This window comes from Geotrypetes seraphini, chromosome 9, assembly GCF_902459505.1.
Source record: "Geotrypetes seraphini chromosome 9, aGeoSer1.1, whole genome shotgun sequence".
NCBI classification, from domain to species: Eukaryota; Metazoa; Chordata; class Amphibia; order Gymnophiona; family Dermophiidae; genus Geotrypetes; species Geotrypetes seraphini.
Genome location: NC_047092.1, coordinates 97,662,759 through 97,682,906, shown reverse-complemented (window position 1 = coordinate 97,682,906; position 20,148 = coordinate 97,662,759). Strand labels below are relative to the sequence as shown.

Sequence of the window (20,148 nt, the reverse complement as noted above, 5' to 3'; positions counted from 1 at the left end):
TTTTCTTTATTAAAGTAACAGCATTCACCTGACAGCTCAACAATTTTTTGTCGTTTATTCTGATGCACAGCCAAGATCTCTTCATAATCCGGGTCATTACCCTCAATCAGTCTCTTGATTCCAGACATGTTACAGGTCAGCTTCCTAAAATTAAATATAAAAAATGCATATGAGAAACCAGATTCACTGAGCTCTGCTAAGCCTGCCCTGTTATTTTAGGCTTATAGAGTACTAAAGTGATGTGAAAAAAGTTTCCCCTTCATGTCCTGATTTCTCCTATAATTATCAGTGTGTTACTCCTGGTGGAATTCAGTGCAACTTTGCAACCAATCAACCTCCCATGAGATCAGACATACCCATGGGCCTCCCAAGGAAGCAGCAGAGGCAGCACTGCTGCTGCTCTGGGAGACCCGCAGCTATGTCTGATCTCATGTATATTCATTGTGGAATCCTGAAAATCCAATGGGATTAAGTCAGAGGTGTCAAACTCAATCACATTGGGGACCGAAATCTAAACCATAGGCTAAGTTGCGGGCTGAATTTTTTATTAAGATACTTGGAGGTCAATTTATTAATGTACACTAATCGATTTAGTATGCACTAAATGCACACCTTAATAAAAGCACCCCTTAGCCTTAGTAGAAGTATAGGGTTACAACCTCTCCTGACATAAGAACATAATAGTTGCCATACTGGGACAGACCGAAGGTCCATCAAGCCCAGTATCCTCCTTCCAACAGTGGCCAGCCCAGGTTCCTAAATGTACACTTAGCATATCACTTTGAAGCAATAGTCAATTGCTAACAATAAAAACCACCTCACGAACGGCTACTTAAGAAGCTGTGGAGCCACGGAGTGCAAGGGGATATCCACCGATGGATCAAACACTGGCTAGCAGGCAAGAAACAGAGGATTGGAGTAAAGGGCCATTACTCAGACTGGCAATGGGTCACGAGCGGAGTTCCACAGGGGTCGGTGCTGGGACCGCTCCTGTTCAATATATTTATTAACGACCTGAAGACGGGGACAAATTGTGAGGTTATTAAATTTGCTGATGACACCAAACTCTGCAGCAGGGTTAGAAGCACAGAAGACTGTAAAGACCTGCAAAGGGACCTAACGAGACTGGAAGAATGGGCAAAAACGTGGCAAATGAGTTTTAACCTAGAGAAATGCAAGGTCATGTATGTAGGGAAAAAGAACCCGATGTTCAGCTACAAAATGGGGGGATCATTGCTAGGGGTGAGCAACCTTGAAAGAGACCTGGGAGTGATGGTGGACTCAACATTGAAAGCATCGGCACAGTGTGCGACAGCCTCCAAGAAAGCGAACAGAATGTTGGGTATCATTAAAAAGGGTATCATTAAAAAGAGTATCACAACCAGGGCGCTGTATCGTGCAATGGTGCGCCCACATCTGGAATACTGTGTCCAGTACTGGTCGCCGCACCTCAAGAAGGACATGGCAGTACTTGAGGGGGTCCAGAGAACAGCGACTAAACTGATAAAAGGTATGGAAAACTTTTCATACGTTGACAGGTTGAAAATGCTGGGGTTGCTCTCCCTGGAAAAGCGGAGACTTGATAGAAACCTTCAAAATCCTGAAGGGCATAGAGAAGGTAGACAGGGACAGATTCTTCAGACTGTGGGGAACCACAAGTACTAGGGGTCATTCGGAGAAACTGAAAGGGGACAGGTTTAGAACAAATGCTAGGAAGTTCTTTTTTATCCAGAGGGTGGTGGACACATGGAACGCGCTTCCAGAGGTTGTGATAGGCCAGAGCATATTACAGGGGTTCAAGGAAGGTTTGGATAGGTTCCTAAAGGATAAGTGGATTGAGGGGTACAGATAGAAGTAGAGGTAGGTTATAGAAATGGTCAGGAACCACTTCACAGGTCATAGACCTGATGGACCGTCGCGGGAGCGGACCGCTGGGCGCGATGGACCTCTGGTCTGACCTAGTGGAGGCAACTTCTTTTGTTCTTATGAGTTGACTTTCTGGTCAGGTAGATGGTTTAGGAATGCAAAACTGTGTGTCTGGGATGAGCTCAGATTAACACAAATGTGCACTGAAGTGTAAATGACAGAATCCAGATACATCCCAGGGATTCTGTGTTTACAAACCATTCCAGCTGTGCTTTCTTGCTTTAGGAGTTCAGCTGTGTGATTTATATTTTTCTTCCAGTTAAATATGACTGATAATCATATAGACAGAACTCACCTCTTCAATAGTGCAGGCAGCCGGGAGGACTAGGCGGACCCGAACGGTGATGGCAGCCGGGAGAGTGCAGGCAATTACGAGTGGAAATAGAGAGTGTCGGGAGCATAGCGTCGCAGAGCGTGGCGGCCACGAGATTTGCCCATCAGAAGGCATGAGCTGTAGATTCACACGCCTCAAACTTGGCCCATGAATCTACAGCTGATGCCTTCTGGCGGGCAAGTCTCGCAGCCGCCATGCTGTGCTCCTGATGCTCTCTACTGCTGCTCGTGGTCGCTTGCACTCTCTCAGCTGCCGTCGCCGTTCGGATCAGCCTAGTCCTCCTGGCTGCCTCGTCCTCCCAGCGGGCCAGCTTAATTACAAATATTTAATTGTCTGGAAGGCCAAATTATATGACACCGCAGGCCAGATTTGGCCTACGGGCCAGAGTTTAACATGTCTGCATTAAGTGTACCCTAGGACATGATTGGGAATGGCTGGCCTAGTGGTTAGTGCAATGGCCTAATAACCAGGGGAACTGGATTCAATTCTCATTGCAGCTCCTTATGACTCTAGGTAAGTCACTTAACCCTCCATTGCTCTAAGTACAAAATATATATATATTTAACCACAGAAATGCAGTATATCAAATCCCATTTCATTTCTCCTCCCACCTCTAAAATGTTGCCATCCTGGTTACACGTAGAGAATGACACGGTGGCTCTGTTACCCGTGGCTAGCCGTGGGTAACCCGCCAAAACGGTGGGAAAAAAATATGGTCACCGCAGGTAAAGGGAGGCGGCCATTCAGTTAAGGGAGGGAATGCACGCGGTCACTGATCGTGTGGTCCAGCAGCCCCCTCCCTTCAAGTGATTTTTAATTTTTGTTCTACAAGCAGCTGGAGCCTTGAAGTCACATGTGGCTGCTGGAAAGTCCTCCTCTGACGTAACTTCCGGTTAGAGTAGCACTTTCCAACAGCCACACGCAGCTCCAGCTGCTTGTAGAAAGAAAATTAAAAATCACCTGAAAGTAAGGGGAAGGAAGGGAGGGAGGGAGATGCTCGGACCGCGGTGAGCAGGAGGGAGGTGGCTGCTGGACCGTGCAAAGAGTGCTGGGTGTGTGTGGAGAGGAACAGACGCTGAAGGGAAATGAGGAAGAGAGAGTGGGGAGAAGACGCTGAAGGGAAATGGGGAAGAGAGAGAGGGGAGATGATGTTTGAGGGAAATGGGGAAGAGAGAGGGGAGAAGACGCTGAAAGGAGATGGGGACTAGAGAGAGGGGAGAAGACACTAAAGAGAAATGGAGAGGAGAGAGGGGAGAAGATGTTGAAGGAACTGGCTGGAAGGAGGGGATAAAGAAAAAAAAAAGGCACAAGCTGGATTGGGGAGTCAGATACCAGATCTGAGAGGAGAGAGATGCTAAAAAAACCACCTTGGGGAGGGAAGGAAAGATGGAATGGAAGAAGACAGAGATGCCAGACTATGGGGGGAGCGGAGGGAAGAAGGTGGGTGCCAGACCAAAGGTGGGGGAGTAGAGGGAGAGATGGAAGGGAGGGCACAGTAACAGAGAATATGGAAGAGGCAGAGCACCAGAGTATAATAATAATAACTTTATTCTTATATACCGCCATACCCATCGAGTTCTAGGCGGTTTACAACAATTAACAAATGATCTGCATTGACAAGCTTATTTACAACATGTTACAAGCAGATTTACAAACAAATTACCTGCAGATTTACAGTAGATTACAACAATTTTCAATTTACAACAGTCAGCAATGAAGTTACCACAATTTACAGTAGTCTGCAATGAAAGGAAGATGTACAACAGTTTAACTGAAAATTGTGGATTAGATCGAACTAGAGAAGGGAAGTGGAGAGAGGGTCAAGGGGGAATCAGGTGTGGGAGGAAGGGGTTGGGGGTGGGGCCGGGGTTATGTGAGGTGAAGGGATTAAATAGGAGTCGTGTTTGTTGAATAGGTAAGTTTTTAGTAGTTTTCTGAAGGCAAGGTAAGTGGGGGCCTCGAGTATCATCTGGGCCAGCCATGGGTTCAACTTGGCTACTGCACCACCAGGACGTGAAGGCTGCACCATGGATAAGTTTGGGTGCCATCTCTTCCAGAACTCTTATGTTGATCAGCAGAGTTCTCAGCTCTATATGTCATTCTACCATAAAGAAGTCGGCTGATTTTGAACAATATATCCCGTCTGAGCGCCTTACAGAGTTCCAGGAGACTACTCATTGCCTACTCCAGACTAGAAAGTTTATGGCGAGCTCAGCTTTCAATGCATTTCATGTGACATCCAGAGCATTGGCTATGTCTATTGCTATGAGACGTCTTGCTTGGCTGCAAATCTCTTACATGGACATTAATGTTCAAGATCATCTAGTAAAATATTCCCTGTTTTGGTGAAGAACTCTTTGAGGACAAAGTCGAGGATGCTACCCAAAGACTTAGCGACATGAACAAAACTGGAACACCTTAATGGGCTCTAAGGCTTAGACTCAGCCATCTAAGTCTTTCCAGAAATAATAACAATAATAACAGTTTATATACCACAGGACCGTGAAGTTCTATGCGGTTTACAGTGATTAAAAGATGTTACAGATTGAGTGGAATAAACAAAGTTCAGAGTTAGTGATTAAACAGTTCTAAAGATCATTTGTTGAGGACTAAGATTGTATAGGTCAGTTACCTAAGTACTTCAAGAACAGATGTGCTTTTAGGCGTTTCCTGAATTCCTTATAAGTAGTAGGCATGAGCAGTTGTTCCAGATCTTTACCCCATAATGCTGCTTGATGTGAGAAAAGATGTTCGTGATGACTTTTAAATTTACATCCTCTAACCAGTGGAGAAACAAAGTTCGGATGTGAGCTTCTCCTATGTCTGTTGGTTGTGAAAGAGAAAAGGTCTGTTATGTATTTAGGGGCTAAGCCGTAAAATACCTTGAAGCAAAAACAACCAAACTTGAATTTCACATGTGCCTCCATCGGCAGCCAATATAGAAGTCGATAGGAAGGTGTTACATGATCAAACTTCTTCAGTCCACAAAGTAGCCTAACCGCTGCATTTTGTACCAGTTGCAATCGCCGCATATTCTTCTAGGAGAGTGCCAAGTTGACTCAGTATAAGATATTATACCAGGATTCTAAATGATGAGACATCAGAATAAGCTCTAATGGACCGAAGCTTCCAGAGGGTAAGAAAGATCTTTCTAATCAAGGAGTCTACCTGGTCTTTCATGGTCAGGCTCTGGTCCAGTGTTACTCCCAATACCTTCATAGTGGGTTGAATTGGGTAACTAAGGTAATTGATGCACATTGATGCTTTAGTGTCAACTGGGTATGGCGATGCTATAAAAAAAAAATTTCTCTCTGAGTTTAGCTTTAGTCTGAATTTAGTCATCCATTGCTCCATCCGATATAGTACTTCTGTTGCTTTGGCGGTGACTTCTGAGATAAGAGGTAGTGAATGGGATAATTATCATTAAGTCATCTGCGTAGCTAAATAGTTTTTTCCCCAGTTGGGACAATTGCGCATGAGGACATGTAAACGTTGAAGAGCAAAGGGGATAATGGTGACCCCCTGTAGCACGCCAGATGGATTGCTCCATGTATCAGAGAGATCATAATTAAAACGTGAAGGGACACGTATCATGTACCTTGGTAGTTTTCCTTAGGCATATGTTGTCTAAAGCTGTAAATCTGTTTGTCTTTCCTTCTTTGAAATAGTACAAGGACATTTATGTTTGAAAAGATATGTTCTTAACTTGTTGTGAAGTGAATTCAATTGTTTTTATAAGCCGTATTTGCAAACAGCTTTAGATTAGGGGCTCTGCTGGCCAAGGCTTTTTCTGACCTTTTGGACTCCAGTCTTGAGATAGAAAAAATGCTGATGTGTTTAAAGTTTCATGTGACCTGTGTCCATATATGGTTTGTGTTTACATCACATGCTGACACATGCTGACAACACTGATTCATTTAGAATAATATAAAAGGGATGAAAAGCTCACAATAAAGCGGACATGTTTGAAAGATGGTTTCTGGTCTTTAAGATGTGTCCCCGGGTACCTGGCTTCCAAATGACAGATACAGAGAAAGTATGGAGCAGGAATTGGGACCTAATCCTTTTCAGTTGGGGACTCGTCCGGGATGGGCAGATGATATCACCAATATTTTGTGAGTATTTCTGAATTTTTTCTGTTCTTTAATACTCACTGGGTATTGGTGACCTGTACCCACCCTTTATTTTAAGTTCAAGCTTTGGGTTCTATTATGGAGTTTTTTGGAAAAATCTCGGGGTACTTTCGGTAAGCGCCCCTCATGAATATAAGCAGCTGCCATTCTTTCGGGAAGAATGAAATTATTTATAGAACCCCCCTGCCCACTCTGTCATTTGTGAGGTTAAAACTTTTATAGAGTATAAGATTTTATTGTCTCTTATTACTGTACCTCGCTTATAAGGTAAGATAAGCGAATATTTTTGCATTGTTATATTGTTTTTGTAATGAGTCATAAAGGCACGTAGGATTCTCCCCTCCTAGACAGATGAGACTTGTACGGCTGTGTGTGTATGACATTCTTCCTTCAGCTCACATCTTTCTGTGTCACCAATCCTTTCCCGTATACGTTTGCACTGAGGTAGGACGTGCTGTTATGTGGAATGAATTGAAAGCGCTGTTTGAATCAGTCTAAGATCTTTCCTTCGCAGCTTGTACACAAGCAGCTTTCATTATCAGGGTCCGTGCATGAATGTTTTTGCCCCTCCCCCCAGACTTCCCGGTTTTGGGCTTCCACTGACCCCCTATAGTGTTTCTTTGAAGTTACTCATTCTTGTTTTTATCAAGCAGTACGGTGAGATTCCACTGCTTGTCACTTGTCTTTTCTCCAGCATTATCAAAACCACCATCTCTTCTTACAATACGCCCATCGCTCTTGTTGTCAAAGCTGATGGCATTCCCCGTTTCGTCCTAGGCTGTTAATGTTTTGGTAATTCTCATTGCACTTATGTTTCTTCCTCTCCTCTATTCCACCGGCAGCCAATGGTTTTTTTTCTGTCATTGTCCTAAAGAATGTTTTATTTTAGTCCCTGTTGGTGAGGCTTTTCAGCTCTTTTTTGCCTTCACCTTTAAGCAACAGTATACCTGATGTGGAATGCCCCAGGGCTATGTTGATCCCCCTGTGGTGTTCTTCATTGTCCTCCGGACTATTCTACAGTCATGCACTGCCCCTCATGGTCCTGTCCTCATTCTGTACCTCTTTTTGTGTTCCATAATTCAGGAGACCTGTCAGGCTGATAGTTTGCACCTTTTACAATGGTTGTCTGTGTGTGGTCACAAGGTGTCACGAAATAAACTGCACTGGTGTAAATCTGACGTGAAATTCCTGGGTTTTGTCCTGTCTCATGGTCAGAGGAAAATCTGCACTTTCCGCATTGCTGCTGTTCTGGGTCTGCCCCGCCCAGCTACCAAGAAAGACATGCTTACTTTTCTTGATATGATTGGTCACTGCCGCCAATGGATCTCTGCTTGTTCCTTCTATGACCAGATTCTGAGACAGACCCTGGTTTCTGAAATGACTGCTCTTATCAGATGGACTCATGAAATGTTGGACATTTGAGATGTGCTTTGGTTTCTAGCTCAGGTCTGGGTCCTCCTGCTTATGCCCATATGTTTTATCTCTTTGGGACTATTGTAACACCATGAAGGGAGAACATGGCGGTAAGTTACGCTCTGTTGCCTTTTTTTCTATAGTCACTCCTGTTCAAGAAAGCCCTGGCTGCTTGTGCTATGGTGGTAGAGATGGTTACTCCTCTGACCCTTGGTCACCCCATTACCCTTCACACTTTTCACGATGTCCAAGCCCTTCTTTTAAATGGGCTCCTGGGTCTCAAGGGTGAACAGGACAGTTTCAGTCCTTTGTTACCCCCCCCCCCCCTCTAAACTTGATGCCTGGCGTTTGGCAGGTGCCCAAAGCCGCCCTTTTGGACGGACTTTGGTGCAAAGAGGGGAAACCCTGGATACCAGCTGCTAGCTCTCCCTTATTCATTGCCCAATATCATGGTATTGGTTATCGTAGTGCTCGCTCGACATTTTAACTTCTTGCTAGTGATATTTTCATTCTTGACCTTTTGCTCCTTGATACAGATATATATAGCTCGATAATTACAGCTGGCACGGTTGTGACTTGAAAAACAAATTGGAAAATACAATTCCTTTCTAGTGTTTTAGCTGAAATTAGGATATTGCTAATTTAAAATGTTTTTTCCGGATGTATACATAGCCATCCCAGATCAGTTTTGGCACAGATATTTCTAATGTTTTCCAAGGGTCCTCTTTATCACTGCAGAGATAGAGACGCTCCAAAGAGACATTAGCTTTATGCCTTTTTCCAAATATGAGATGGTTATGAGATATACATTATTGTTTCTTTGTTTTGGTTTTTTATATCAATGTGTTTATTTGCAGAGTTAAATTCAGCCTTGCACACTTGACAGATGGAGTAATAGCTCCACGCTTAAAACTTTATGTTTTGTCTGTGTCATGTCTACTTGTTTTAGTTTAGTGGGTACCCCAGGATACATAACATTGGCCATTTCTAGAGCTCTTTTTCCACTTCTTACTAGTCTAACTGCGCAATGTTCCTTTACTTTTAGCTTTCATATTCTGAATAAAGTTTAGTTAGGGGTTATATGTTTAAGAAAAAGCTTTACTTTATACAGCGTTTATTTCGTGGTGTTCCCTACATATGATCCATTCAGTATACATTTCTGAATACATTCAGTACATCAGTATGGTCTCTCTGAAGTGCATAATAGTTATATGCAGCACGAAAAAAACATATCCTTTTGGATTGTTCAATTAAGAACCTTAAGTAACTGAGTATTGTCTCTCTTTTGCCATAGCTATATCAAGTAAATGAATTGGTATTGTCACATGTTGCCACATTCAGTACAGGCAACATGGTTTCTCTCTCGTTTTCTATCGCTTATTTGGATCACACTGGAGTACAGCTGCTGAATGATATTTGGAATGCTTTTCAAGCATCTCTTTTCAAGTATCTCTTTCTGTATGCACAGACATCTGGCTGCTCTCCCTTTGAGATTCTCACGGGATGACTTTCCCCGACCCATGGGTAGACAAACCCTCAATAGTTGAGAGTAGTGATTTTCCCTTGATACAGGAGGAATACGTCCAAAAGCTCATTGAAATATTAGGGCTTGTTCAAAGAAACGTGTCTTGCACTTCTTTTTTCTCTCCACAGATTCCTACCCATTTTTTCCAGTCTGATGACAAACTGATTATCCAGAAGCTTTCCAAGGATAGGAAGCAGACGGATTTCCCCTTTGGCCTTCCCACTACTGTGATCGCTGTGACCAGGCCCGCTGCACTCACTGAGGAGTTTCCTGTTTGGATCCACGCAAGTCGCTTGAAGAGGGTTAACCTAAAACCCCAGAAGCAAGTCTTCCCTGCGCAGATTTACCTCCTCCAGTGGAACAACATGATGATCTCATTGCAGCATTCTTCCAACTTTATCATTCTCTTACTGGCAACGCTGCTGCTAGTTTTTCTCCCTGTATGGATCATTTCTAATTGGGTCTACAGGGATGATGTGTTCTGGGTCCACGACACTTTCTGCCCATACCCATCTGTAAATGACACTCCTGCTGTAAACGGCACCCCCGGCATCTCTTTGCGAACACGACGTCAAGCTGGATTACTCCCTCGCAAAAGCTGTCCTTCAATTGGAATCCAGAAAGACAGACAGTTTGGTATAATTCCAGCAGTGTGCAAGTTGCCACCTTCTCCTTTGAGTATTGTGGACTGTTCATCAATTGATATCCCAAGGCTGTGTCATTGGTCCTCAGAGATTCCTAAAACTAAAGACATATATATATATATATATATATATATATATATATATATATATATATATATATATATATATATTACTGACTCACGTTGGGGGATAAGTGTGCATTCTGGGGAACGGTACGGTGGAATATTGATACTGACTGGGCTTATAAATCAGAAAATACTCTGAAAAAAGGTGGACCAAAATGGTAAATCATTGCTTACTTGTATGACCCTTCATAAGGTTGGAAACTGTTATAGGAAAAGTGTTCCTGCACAAATTATTAAGCTTTCTCTTACTATTGATAACCCTAGACCTACTGATGAAGGTATGTACATTATGGACATATGGTTTAAGGGTGGGTCTAGCTATCCGACCCATCAGTTTTTCTTACGGGATCTATCTACCTCCACTCATTCTCTCCCACCATTTTGTGGGGGCCCCAAAAATATTAACCCACTGGCCCCTACATTCAATAAACTTACTGACATGATGGCTATTGCCAATCCCACTTTTGAAGATACTATGGCTGTTGAGGTAGGGTTTTCAGAACATAACCTTTGGTTAGAATGGATGAAATTCACTTCTGAGAGGAGGAGGGAGATGGAAAGAAGAAAAAGCATGAAAGTTCTGGAAGAATCCCTGTAAGTCCTGACATTATTAAACCAGGTGAAGTGGGATAGGGAAAACGACAAAGCTCACTTTTCTCTCTACAGAAAAACTTCCCTCCCCCCCTGCAACTGACATTTACCTTATCTATCTCTGTAGCTGATGGAAACAGTAGATTAACTGTAAACATATTGCACACAATTTACCAGAAGGCATGCAAGAATGAAGAAATGCCCAGTTTTTAAGCAAAAGTTAACTACTGTGTCAGTGAAACTTGAGAGAAAATAACAGGTACTGATGCTGCGGTCTGGCATCAGGGCCCACCCAGCCAGATACCATGAAGAGATAAACATAGACCATGGGCCAAAGATAGAATTCTCAGAAGATAAAGTTCTCAAGAAATATCATCTAATAGCAAGTGTCAGAGATATTTGCAGTTGGGAGGGGGTCTTGTGCTCAGAAATGCTTATATGGTATGGAAACAGACATTTCGGGGAAAAGGTTAGGTCTTACGGAAAACAGGGTGAACATATAACATGACGCAGGTGAAACCAGCCAATAAATGAATATAGGTAGGCAGTAGTGCATAAGAAAATAGCCAATAAGGATGTATCATGTGATGTAGGCCAACGTGGTGTTAGCCACCAAGAAATGTATAAAATCAGGCCTCTGGGAGGGAAAGAGCAGAACAGACATCAGAGGATCTACAGGCCTGGAGATCACCTTCTGTTACGCTATATGCTGAATGATTTATTCTTGTAAGCTGTTACTGATTGACTAAATAAATATATATACTTATTGAAACCAGTATATAGCGTGCGAGGTCTCATTACCAAGGTAGGCCTGGACAGCTGCCTACATCACTGCTGATCAACATAATAAGAGTAATTGTTACATATGTGCTCAAGCTAGACCCCATCTAGGAACCGTACCTCTGGACCTCCCTCCTGGTATCCAACCATGCTTTTTTGGGTTATTTACCAATATCTCCTCTAATTTTACCGATCCCCTTTGTGCGCTGTGGCGTTCTAAATACCCTTTGCTGCCAAGACAGCAAAAGCTTGATATTGCCGTTACCATCTATAAGGGTAATTACACGTCATGTTTCTAATCTGACACAGGGTAGTTTTGTACGTAATTTACCCCCAGGTTATTGTTCTGTCTTGGCTCATAGGTATGCCCCATTGTTGCTGCATCAGATTTTCAACCTAGGTGATATTTACTGGCTTTATGGAGACTTTTGGCTCCCTGTTAAGCTACCCAGCCAGTGGATAGGCCAGTGCACTTTAGCTAAGGTTATCATGCTCCTGCATATTTTTTCTGAAAGGCATCCTTCCTATTTACATGGTTTTTCCTCTTTTCTGTCTCGATATAAATCTGATCGCATGTATACATAGATTCTATAGGGGTCCCAAGAGGGGTCCCAGATGAATTTAAGGCCCGAGCTCAGGTTAAGGCTGGGTTTGAGTTCCTTATTCTCTTTATTACTATTAATAAGAATGTTGATTGGATTAATTAAATTTATTATAATCAGCAACACTTTGTGAACTACTCTAGGGACGCCTTACAAGGTATTACTGATCAATTAGGCTCCACTTCTCAGATGGTTTTCAAAATCGTATGGTCCTTGATATGATTCTTTTTTTTTTTTTTTTTTTTAGTCAAGGTTTGTTTATTGAAAAATTTTTAAAACAAGTACACTCAGATGATTGAAAAATAAGAGTTATACAAAGCATGTATTGAGATATGTATATGCACAAACAAGAGGTTATATGATTCCATCAACAGAAGGAATGTAAACAAAACAATTGTATAACTCACAACCTATAAACCATAAACACTACAACTAAGCAGCATAAATCAAAGGGAATATCAGGGAAGGAGAAAGACAAAGTATAAGGTGGATAGAAGGGTCAAGAAGGAGAGACATGAAGAAAAAGGTGTAATGTGTTCCATCTGATTTTGAAGCGAGAGAATCTATTGGTGGATTTAGCTAGGTAGGCTTCAGTACGGTAAGTAAGATAAACTGAGTTCCACCAGTGTGAATGGGAGACCAAAGTAAGATTTTTCCAAGAGCTAAGGAGAATCTTGAGAGCTAAAGAGAGTAATATATCCAACAAATAGGCATCATCTTCAGGAAGTGGAGGTTCAAATGCCGAGGATTTCAAAAGCAGCATTTGGTAAGTGAGCTATATTAAGATGAAAAATAGAACGTATAGTGTCCCAAGTCTCATTCCAGAAGGAGCGTATCGCTGAGCAAGTGAATAGGAGGTGCTTCAGAGATCCCTCCTCCTTGTGACATGTCCAGCAATTCTTTGAATAAGAGGGATTTATGTGATGTGATTTGATGGGAGTCCATGGGGCTCTATGCAGGAGGAAAAACATGCTTTGGAGAAATGCCGCCGATCTGGAGGTGTGAAAAGTAGAGTGGAAAACGTGGGACCACGTGTCCTCAGTGATGGTAATTTCCAGTTCCCGTTCCCACGTTTTCAAGACGGGGGTGGTTGGATTAGGAAGATAAGACTTGAGGAGTTTGTAGAAGCGCGAGGCAGTGTGTCCTAGATTTAGGAGTTGGTTGGAGAGAGTGTATAGGGTAGGAATAGAATTGGAGACAGATGTGTGAAAACCTGACCGTCTAATAGAAGAGCGTAGCTGCAACCAGTGATAGAATTGAGCGCTCGGAAGAGAAAATTATGTCATTAGCTCATCAAAAGTGAGCCATGAACCATCAGAGTGGCAAATGGATCCTATAGACCAGATGTTCTTAGTGAACCAGGTAGGCCATACAATGGGTTTTTTATCTATCAGAAACTGACGATTATTCCAAATAGGGCAGTAGGTAGAGCTACACCACGGGACATCTAGTTGATGATCAAGCTCCATAAGAAGTTTATAGGTGGTTAAAATAATGGGATTGTGAGGGAGAGTCCTAAGTAAGGAAGTACCCAAGAGTCTCAGCAATGGGTAAGGGCGCATAAGTGCTATTTCTAGGGAGAGCCAATTAGGAATATCAGAGGAGTCTGAGGAGAAGAGCCACAACGCTCCCTGTCTCAAAAGGAAAGCCTTATGATAACAGCGAAGATCAGGGAAGTTAACCCCTCTGGATTGTTTGGAGGCTTTCCATTTTGAGAGGGAGATGCGATGTGGTTTATTGTTCCAGAGAAAGCGTAGCATAAGGCTCTCCAGTTGTTTGTAGAGAGAGAGAGGGAACATGAGGGGGTACATGGTGAAAATGTAAGTGATTTTTGGTACTATCATCATTTTCAATGTGTCCAGTCTCCCCCACCAAGAGAGATGTAATGGAGACCAGGAGGATAGAGCGTCTTTAACTTGAGAAAGGAGTCTACCTGAGATAGCTTGAGTAGAGGAGGAGATATCTTTATGAAATGGGAGGCCTAGATACTTTATACCAGAAGAGACCCAAGTGAATGGGCAGGATGTAATGGAAAAGGGAGCACATGAATCATTAAGAGACATTATCTCTGACTTGTCCCAGTTGATTTTGTATCCAGACATGGTAGAAAAGAAAGAGATAAGTTGAACCAAGGAGGGTAGGGAAGAGTGCGGGTCAGTTAAATACAAAAGAACGTCGTCAGCATAGGCCGAGATTTTAAATTCCACATGAGCAATCGTGATACCTTTAATAAGTGAAGATTGACGGATGGCTGCAAGGAGGGATTCTAAAGCAAGGTTAAATAATAAAGGGGACATAGGGCAGCCTTCTGGTCCCACGGTGTAGTTGAAAAGGAGTCGAGGTGTCATCATTAACAATCAGCTTAGCCATGGGGCGATGGTATAGTAGAGAAATCATATGGATGAACGGGGGAGGAAGGCCAAAATGAGATAATACACAAAAAAGGTATTTCCATTCCACTCTGTCAAAAGCCTTCTCCGCATCTAGGGAGACTATTACCGAAGATTGAGCATCGGACAGAGTGGAATGGAGAACATGACATAAAAGTCTGGTATTGTCAGCACCATATCTGTCCTTCATAAAGCCCACCTGGTCCCTATGGATCAAGGTGGGTATAACTTTTTCTAAGCATAACACTAAGAGTTTTGCAAATATTTTATAGTCCAAGTTTAGAAGCGATATTGGACGGTAGTTCTTCACCAGTTGAGGATCGCGGTTTGGTTTTGGTATAACAATGATGTTTGCTTCTAAAAATCGGTGTAAGCAATAAGGAGAGTCAATAAGACGTTGGAAGTAGGTAAGCAGGTGTGGGGTCAGACATGGGGAAAAAGACTTGTAGAATTCAGGAGTAAGTCCATCAGGACCTGGTGCTTTAGCTGAAGGTAGTAGAGAGATGGCTTTGGTAATTTCTTCTGGAGAGAGAGGTAGACTCAGGGATTGCTGTTGAGTGGTAGTGAGGGAAGGTAGGTCGAGAGATTGGAGAAAATCCGTGATACAAAGTTCAGTGGAAGAAGATTCAGAAGAATATAAATTTTCATAGAAGACTCGGAAGTCTTCCAAGATGTCCTTGGTGGCAGTATGAAGGTGGCCTGATGCATTCTTGATGTGAGTAATACGTTGTTTGGTACGTCTTCCCTTTAAATAAGTAGCTAGGAGATGACCAGACTTGTTAGAAGATGTATAATACGTTACAGAGCGCCTGAATATTGATGCAGAGGCAAGTGAGCTAAATATTTCGTTATACTGAAATTTCAGTAGTTGTAGTTTCTTATAAGTGGATGGGTCAAAGTGATGGTGTAGCTGGGTCTCATACTTATGAATGTCAGTTTCAAGTTGAAGTAGAGTCGATTTTCTTTGTTTGAGACAGGCAGCTGCAAAGCTGATCGATTCACCTCTGAACCAGGCTTTATAGGATTCCCATACAGTAGAAAAATCAGGAACTGAAGGGATGTTATTAAGAAAAAAGGTTTGAGACTCGTGTTTGATATGAGATAGAAAGGAGTCGTCTTGTAAGAGGAAATTATTCAGTCTCCATTGTCTTGGTTTGATTATATGAGTCCAGTTTAAAGTACATGAAACAGCAGCGTGGTCTGAGATGGTGATGTCGTGGATTTTCGCAGAGTTGGTTATACTGACAATGTCTTTAGAGCCCATAATATAGTCAATCCAGGAAAATGATTGATGGGGTGCAGAATAGAACGTAAAATCCTTGGAGGTGGGGTGAAGTATTCTACATATGTCCGACCAACCGTAAGTTGACATTAGTTGGGTGACCACAGACCTGACTCTAAGTTTGGAGGGGCGGCATAAAGAGGATCTGTCTATGAAGGGGTCTAAGGGAAAGTTGAAATCCCCAGCAACTATGGTGTTCGTGGTCAGGGAAGAGTTGCAGATGGTGTGGAAAGAGTGGAAAAAGGAAGGATCATCAGCATTTGGAGCATAAATGTTGAGAAGCTTTATAGGCTGACCATCAATAAGTCCATCCAAGAGAGACCATCGACCTTCAGAGTCGAATTTGTGAGAAGAAAGTTGAAAGTTAAGGGATTTACTAATCAGAGTTATAACACCATTTTTCTTCCCTGAGGCTGGAGCGGCGAAGCAGTGTTGAATCCAGCCACCAGTTAATTTTCGAGCTTCTTCCAAATCAAGATGAGATTCTTGAATTAGACAAATATCCGCTCCAAGGTGCTTGAAGTAGTGGAGTATTTTCTTCCTTTTGATAGGACTAGAGATACCCTTAACGTTAAGGGATACAGTGGTTATATGAACCATGAGTAAACACTAGAGAGTAAATCAAGGAACTCAGTAAGTGTAAGTGCAGGTGTCGAGGCATATCCAGATGAGGGGGAAAAATGATCCACGCACTCCAGGGAAGGAATAGAAAAAAGAAAGGAAGTCCAACTGAAAAGTAAACGGTTGATTATGCTGCATTTAATCAGGAGCAGGAAACAAACGAAGATCCAAAAATGGGATCGCATGCTGTCAAGAAGCACTCAGAGAGTTCACTCCCAGCCCTAGTGAGTATATATGAACTGGGCCTCAATAATAGTAGGTCAAACAGGTGTAGAAAAATCAGGTCATGTCGCTGACGTTGTCATCAAGGAATTTCTGAAGTTCCAGTGGATCATCAAAAGTTTTTGTAGTATTGCGGTAGGTTAATCTCAGTCTGGCGGGGTAAAACAACCCATACTGCACTCCAATGCTCTTGAGACGTGGCCGCATGGAAAGAAAGGTTTTGCGCTTTTGAGCTGAAGTTTTAGATAAGTCAGGAACGAATAAGATCCTTTTGCCCTCCACAGCTAGTGTCTGAATGGTTTTTGCGGTCTGAAGTATCTGAAGCGTCTGTTGGTAGCGAAGTATTTTTAGAACTATAGGTCTAGGCGGTCTGGTGGGAGACGGAGGGCCAGAGGGCACGCAGTGGGGTGGGCGCGTTCTATTTCCAGCGGGGGGGTAAATTGAATTTTCAAGATGTTAGGAATAAAAGTATGTAGAAATTCCAGGATATTTTTACCTTCTGTATGTTCTGGAAGGCCTATCAGACGCACGTTGTTCCGGCACATACGATTGGAGATGTCTTCCAGGTCGTTTTGCAGCAGGGTGAGTTTTCGGAGATCTTTCTGTATTTTCAAGTGCTGGGAATCGTGGGCTGCCAACCGTTCCTCAGTAAGGTCAATTCTGGCATTATGATGTTTTAATTGGCCCATGATGTTGCAGATTTCGTTCTTGATGTCAGCAGTGGCAGCCAGGTTTTCCTGCATGAGGCCGCGGAGGATTTGTAAGTCAGCTGTTATAGAAGCGGCATGCTCTGCTGAGTCAGACGAGCAGGCCTTAATCGGGGACGGCGGTTCGTGCTTCGATCTTTTGGACGCGTTGTGCGCAGCGGGTGTGCCTGCAGAAGCAGCGGTTTCGGCTTTAGCCGACTTAGTAGACATTCCAGTTGTTAGGGAAAGGGACACCGACCTGAAAAAAGTGTAATTGAGGCAGTTGTATTTGATGCGGCGGGCTGTAGCGGAGCAAAATCGCTAAGTAGCCATCTTGAAAACATGCATGTGACGCCCCTGAAAACAGGCACGTGACGCCCCCCTTGATATGATTCTAGCTTAGAATTCTGTTAAATTCTTCCTAGTACTTTAAGCTGTTGCACTTTTATTCCTGACAATATAGGTTCTACTATGGCCATTCAGAAATTAGCAGACCTCTTTGCTGAGCTCAAATGTAACTCTGATTTATCTAATTCTTGGGATCAGCACTTTAGTTGAATGCAGGGTTGGGTAAAAGACCTTTTTATTGTTATAATTTCTATTATTATCTGCACTCTTGTCTTTGACTGCTCATGTACTGTGTTAGTCGTATTACAGCTCCTAAAACCCCTCCTCGAGAGATATATCTAGAGTATCACTCCCTTCCAGCTCATGCTGTGTATTTATGACGTCATTTTCATGACGTAAGAGGGGATTGAAGGGACACCTATCATGTACCTTGGTAGTTTTCCTTAGGCATATGTTGTCTAAAGCTGTAAATCCAGACTCTGTTTGTTCACTGTCGCAGGTCCACAATGGTGGAACTCCCTTCCCCAGTACATTAGAATAGAACAAGATATTTCAGCTTTTAAAAATTTTTTTTAAACTTATTTGTTTAAGGATGCTTATGACCTTTAAAAATTCTAAAATTATCTATTCTGTTTTAATTAATATTCACAAAGTGTGCCTTGAAATTGTTTACCCTACCTTTTGTTTTTCCCTTTTTTTCTTTGCCCTTATTGTAACTTTACCTCCTTTCCTTTTTTTCATGTTAGTTATTATTGGAATTTTATGTTACTATGTTTAAAGTTGCTTTATTATATTATGTACATCGCCTAGAAAATTCGAAATAGGCGATTCATCAAGAGCTAAATAAACTTGAAACTTGAACTTGTCTTTCCTTCTTTGAAAATAGTACAAGGACATTTATGTTTGAAAAGATATGTTCTTAACTTGTTGTGAAGTGAATTCAATTGTTTTTATAAGCTGTATTTGCAAACAGCTTTAGATTAGGGGCTCTGCTGGCCAAGGCTTTTTCTGACCTTTTGGACTCCAGTCTTGAGATAGAAAAAATGCTGATGTGTTTAAAGTTTCATGTGACCTGTGTCCATATATGGTTTGTGTTTACGTCACATGCTGACACATGTTGACAACACTGATTCATTTAGAATAATATAAAAGGGATGTAAAGCTCACAATAAAGCGGACATGTTTGAAAGATGGTTTCTGGTCTTTAAGATGTGTCCCCGGGTACCTGGCTTCCAAATGACAGGTACAGAGAAAGTATGGGGCAGGAATTGGGACCTAATCCTTTTCAAAACAGACTTGGTAGGTGCGGGATATAAGGAAACCTTGAAACCAGTTTAATACCTCTCCTCTGATTCCAATTGGGTCTAGGCATTGTAAGTTTCTCATGGTCCACCAAGTCACAGTTTAGTTTCATCTGCAAATTTAATCACCTCACACGTCATTCCAATTTCCAGATCATTTATAAATAAGTTAAATAGCATCAGTCCCAGTACAGATCCCTGCAGCACTCCACTGTTTACTCTCCTTCATTGAGAAAAATGATCATTTAACCCTACCTTCTGTTTTCTGTCCGATAACCGATTCCTAATCCACAACTGAACTTTGCCACCTATCCCATGACTCTTTAATTTTTGCAGGAGTCTCTCATGAGGAACTTTATCAAAAGCTTTCTGAAAATCTAGATACACTACATCAACCGGCTCACTTTTATCCATATGTTTATTCACACCTTCAAAGAAGTCAAGCATATTGGTGAGGCAAGATGTCCGTCATTTGAAACACTTTCCCAGCTTCCTTAGGAGGAAGATCATAATCAAGGATGTCCAACATCTCGGCCATTTGGTTTGACCTCAAAATGAAATGGGATGGAATCCGCAATCTCTCTCAAAAAGCTGATAAAGGAGAGTTCCTGTGGGAAAGATTCTCCTTATCTGGGGTGGAGAGGGATCTAAAGGGAGAACAAGAGATCCCTCCTCTGAGTGCTCCCTCTGGTTCCACTTCAGACCCCCAAGAATGGTATGTATCTATCTCAGAAAAGTATTCTTCATGGGACATCTTGAGTCTGTGCCTGCCTTTGATCACTGGACATATGAACAGGTTCTGGACAAAAGCATCACAGTACTGGCCCCTCTCCTGAACTCTGGGTCATTTTTTCTCCTGATAGGGAACCCGATCTTTAAGATATTTGTCCAAGGAGGCTGATAAAGGTTCCAGAAGTGATCCTATTGGCCTGCCAGGGAGGTCTTCAAGAGATTTGTGGATCTTTGGGATGAAATAGATAACCGGGATCCTTGGATATTCATAATCCAAAAACTTGAATTCTCTTTCATTGATGGTGCCTGCCTCCAATGCTTGTATCAGCAAATGCAGAATGATATTTCTAATATGTTGTGTAGGGTCACCTTCCAATGGTTCATAATATGTGGAATCTGACAGTTGTCGCATAGCCTCTATCACATATTTATCTACATCCATAATGACTACTCCCCCACCGGAAGAAACCTGCTTCCTTTTCCTATAAGAGGC

At 42.4% G+C, this 20,148-nt stretch overlaps 1 protein-coding gene across 9 annotated transcripts in view; it reads right to left on the bottom strand.

Annotated features, from left to right (window-relative positions):
* Positions 1 to 20,148, bottom strand: part of YEATS2 (YEATS domain containing 2) — a 1,675,245-nt gene that overhangs the window by 1,578,018 nt on the left and 77,079 nt on the right. For all 9 annotated transcript variants that reach the window (XM_033957686.1, XM_033957691.1, XM_033957693.1 and 6 more), the window contains exon 2: positions 29 to 144. In XM_033957686.1, the coding sequence (XP_033813577.1) occupies positions 29 to 128 (100 nt within the window). In that variant the 5' untranslated portion in view covers positions 129 to 144. The remainder of the gene's footprint in view (positions 1 to 28; positions 145 to 20,148) is intronic.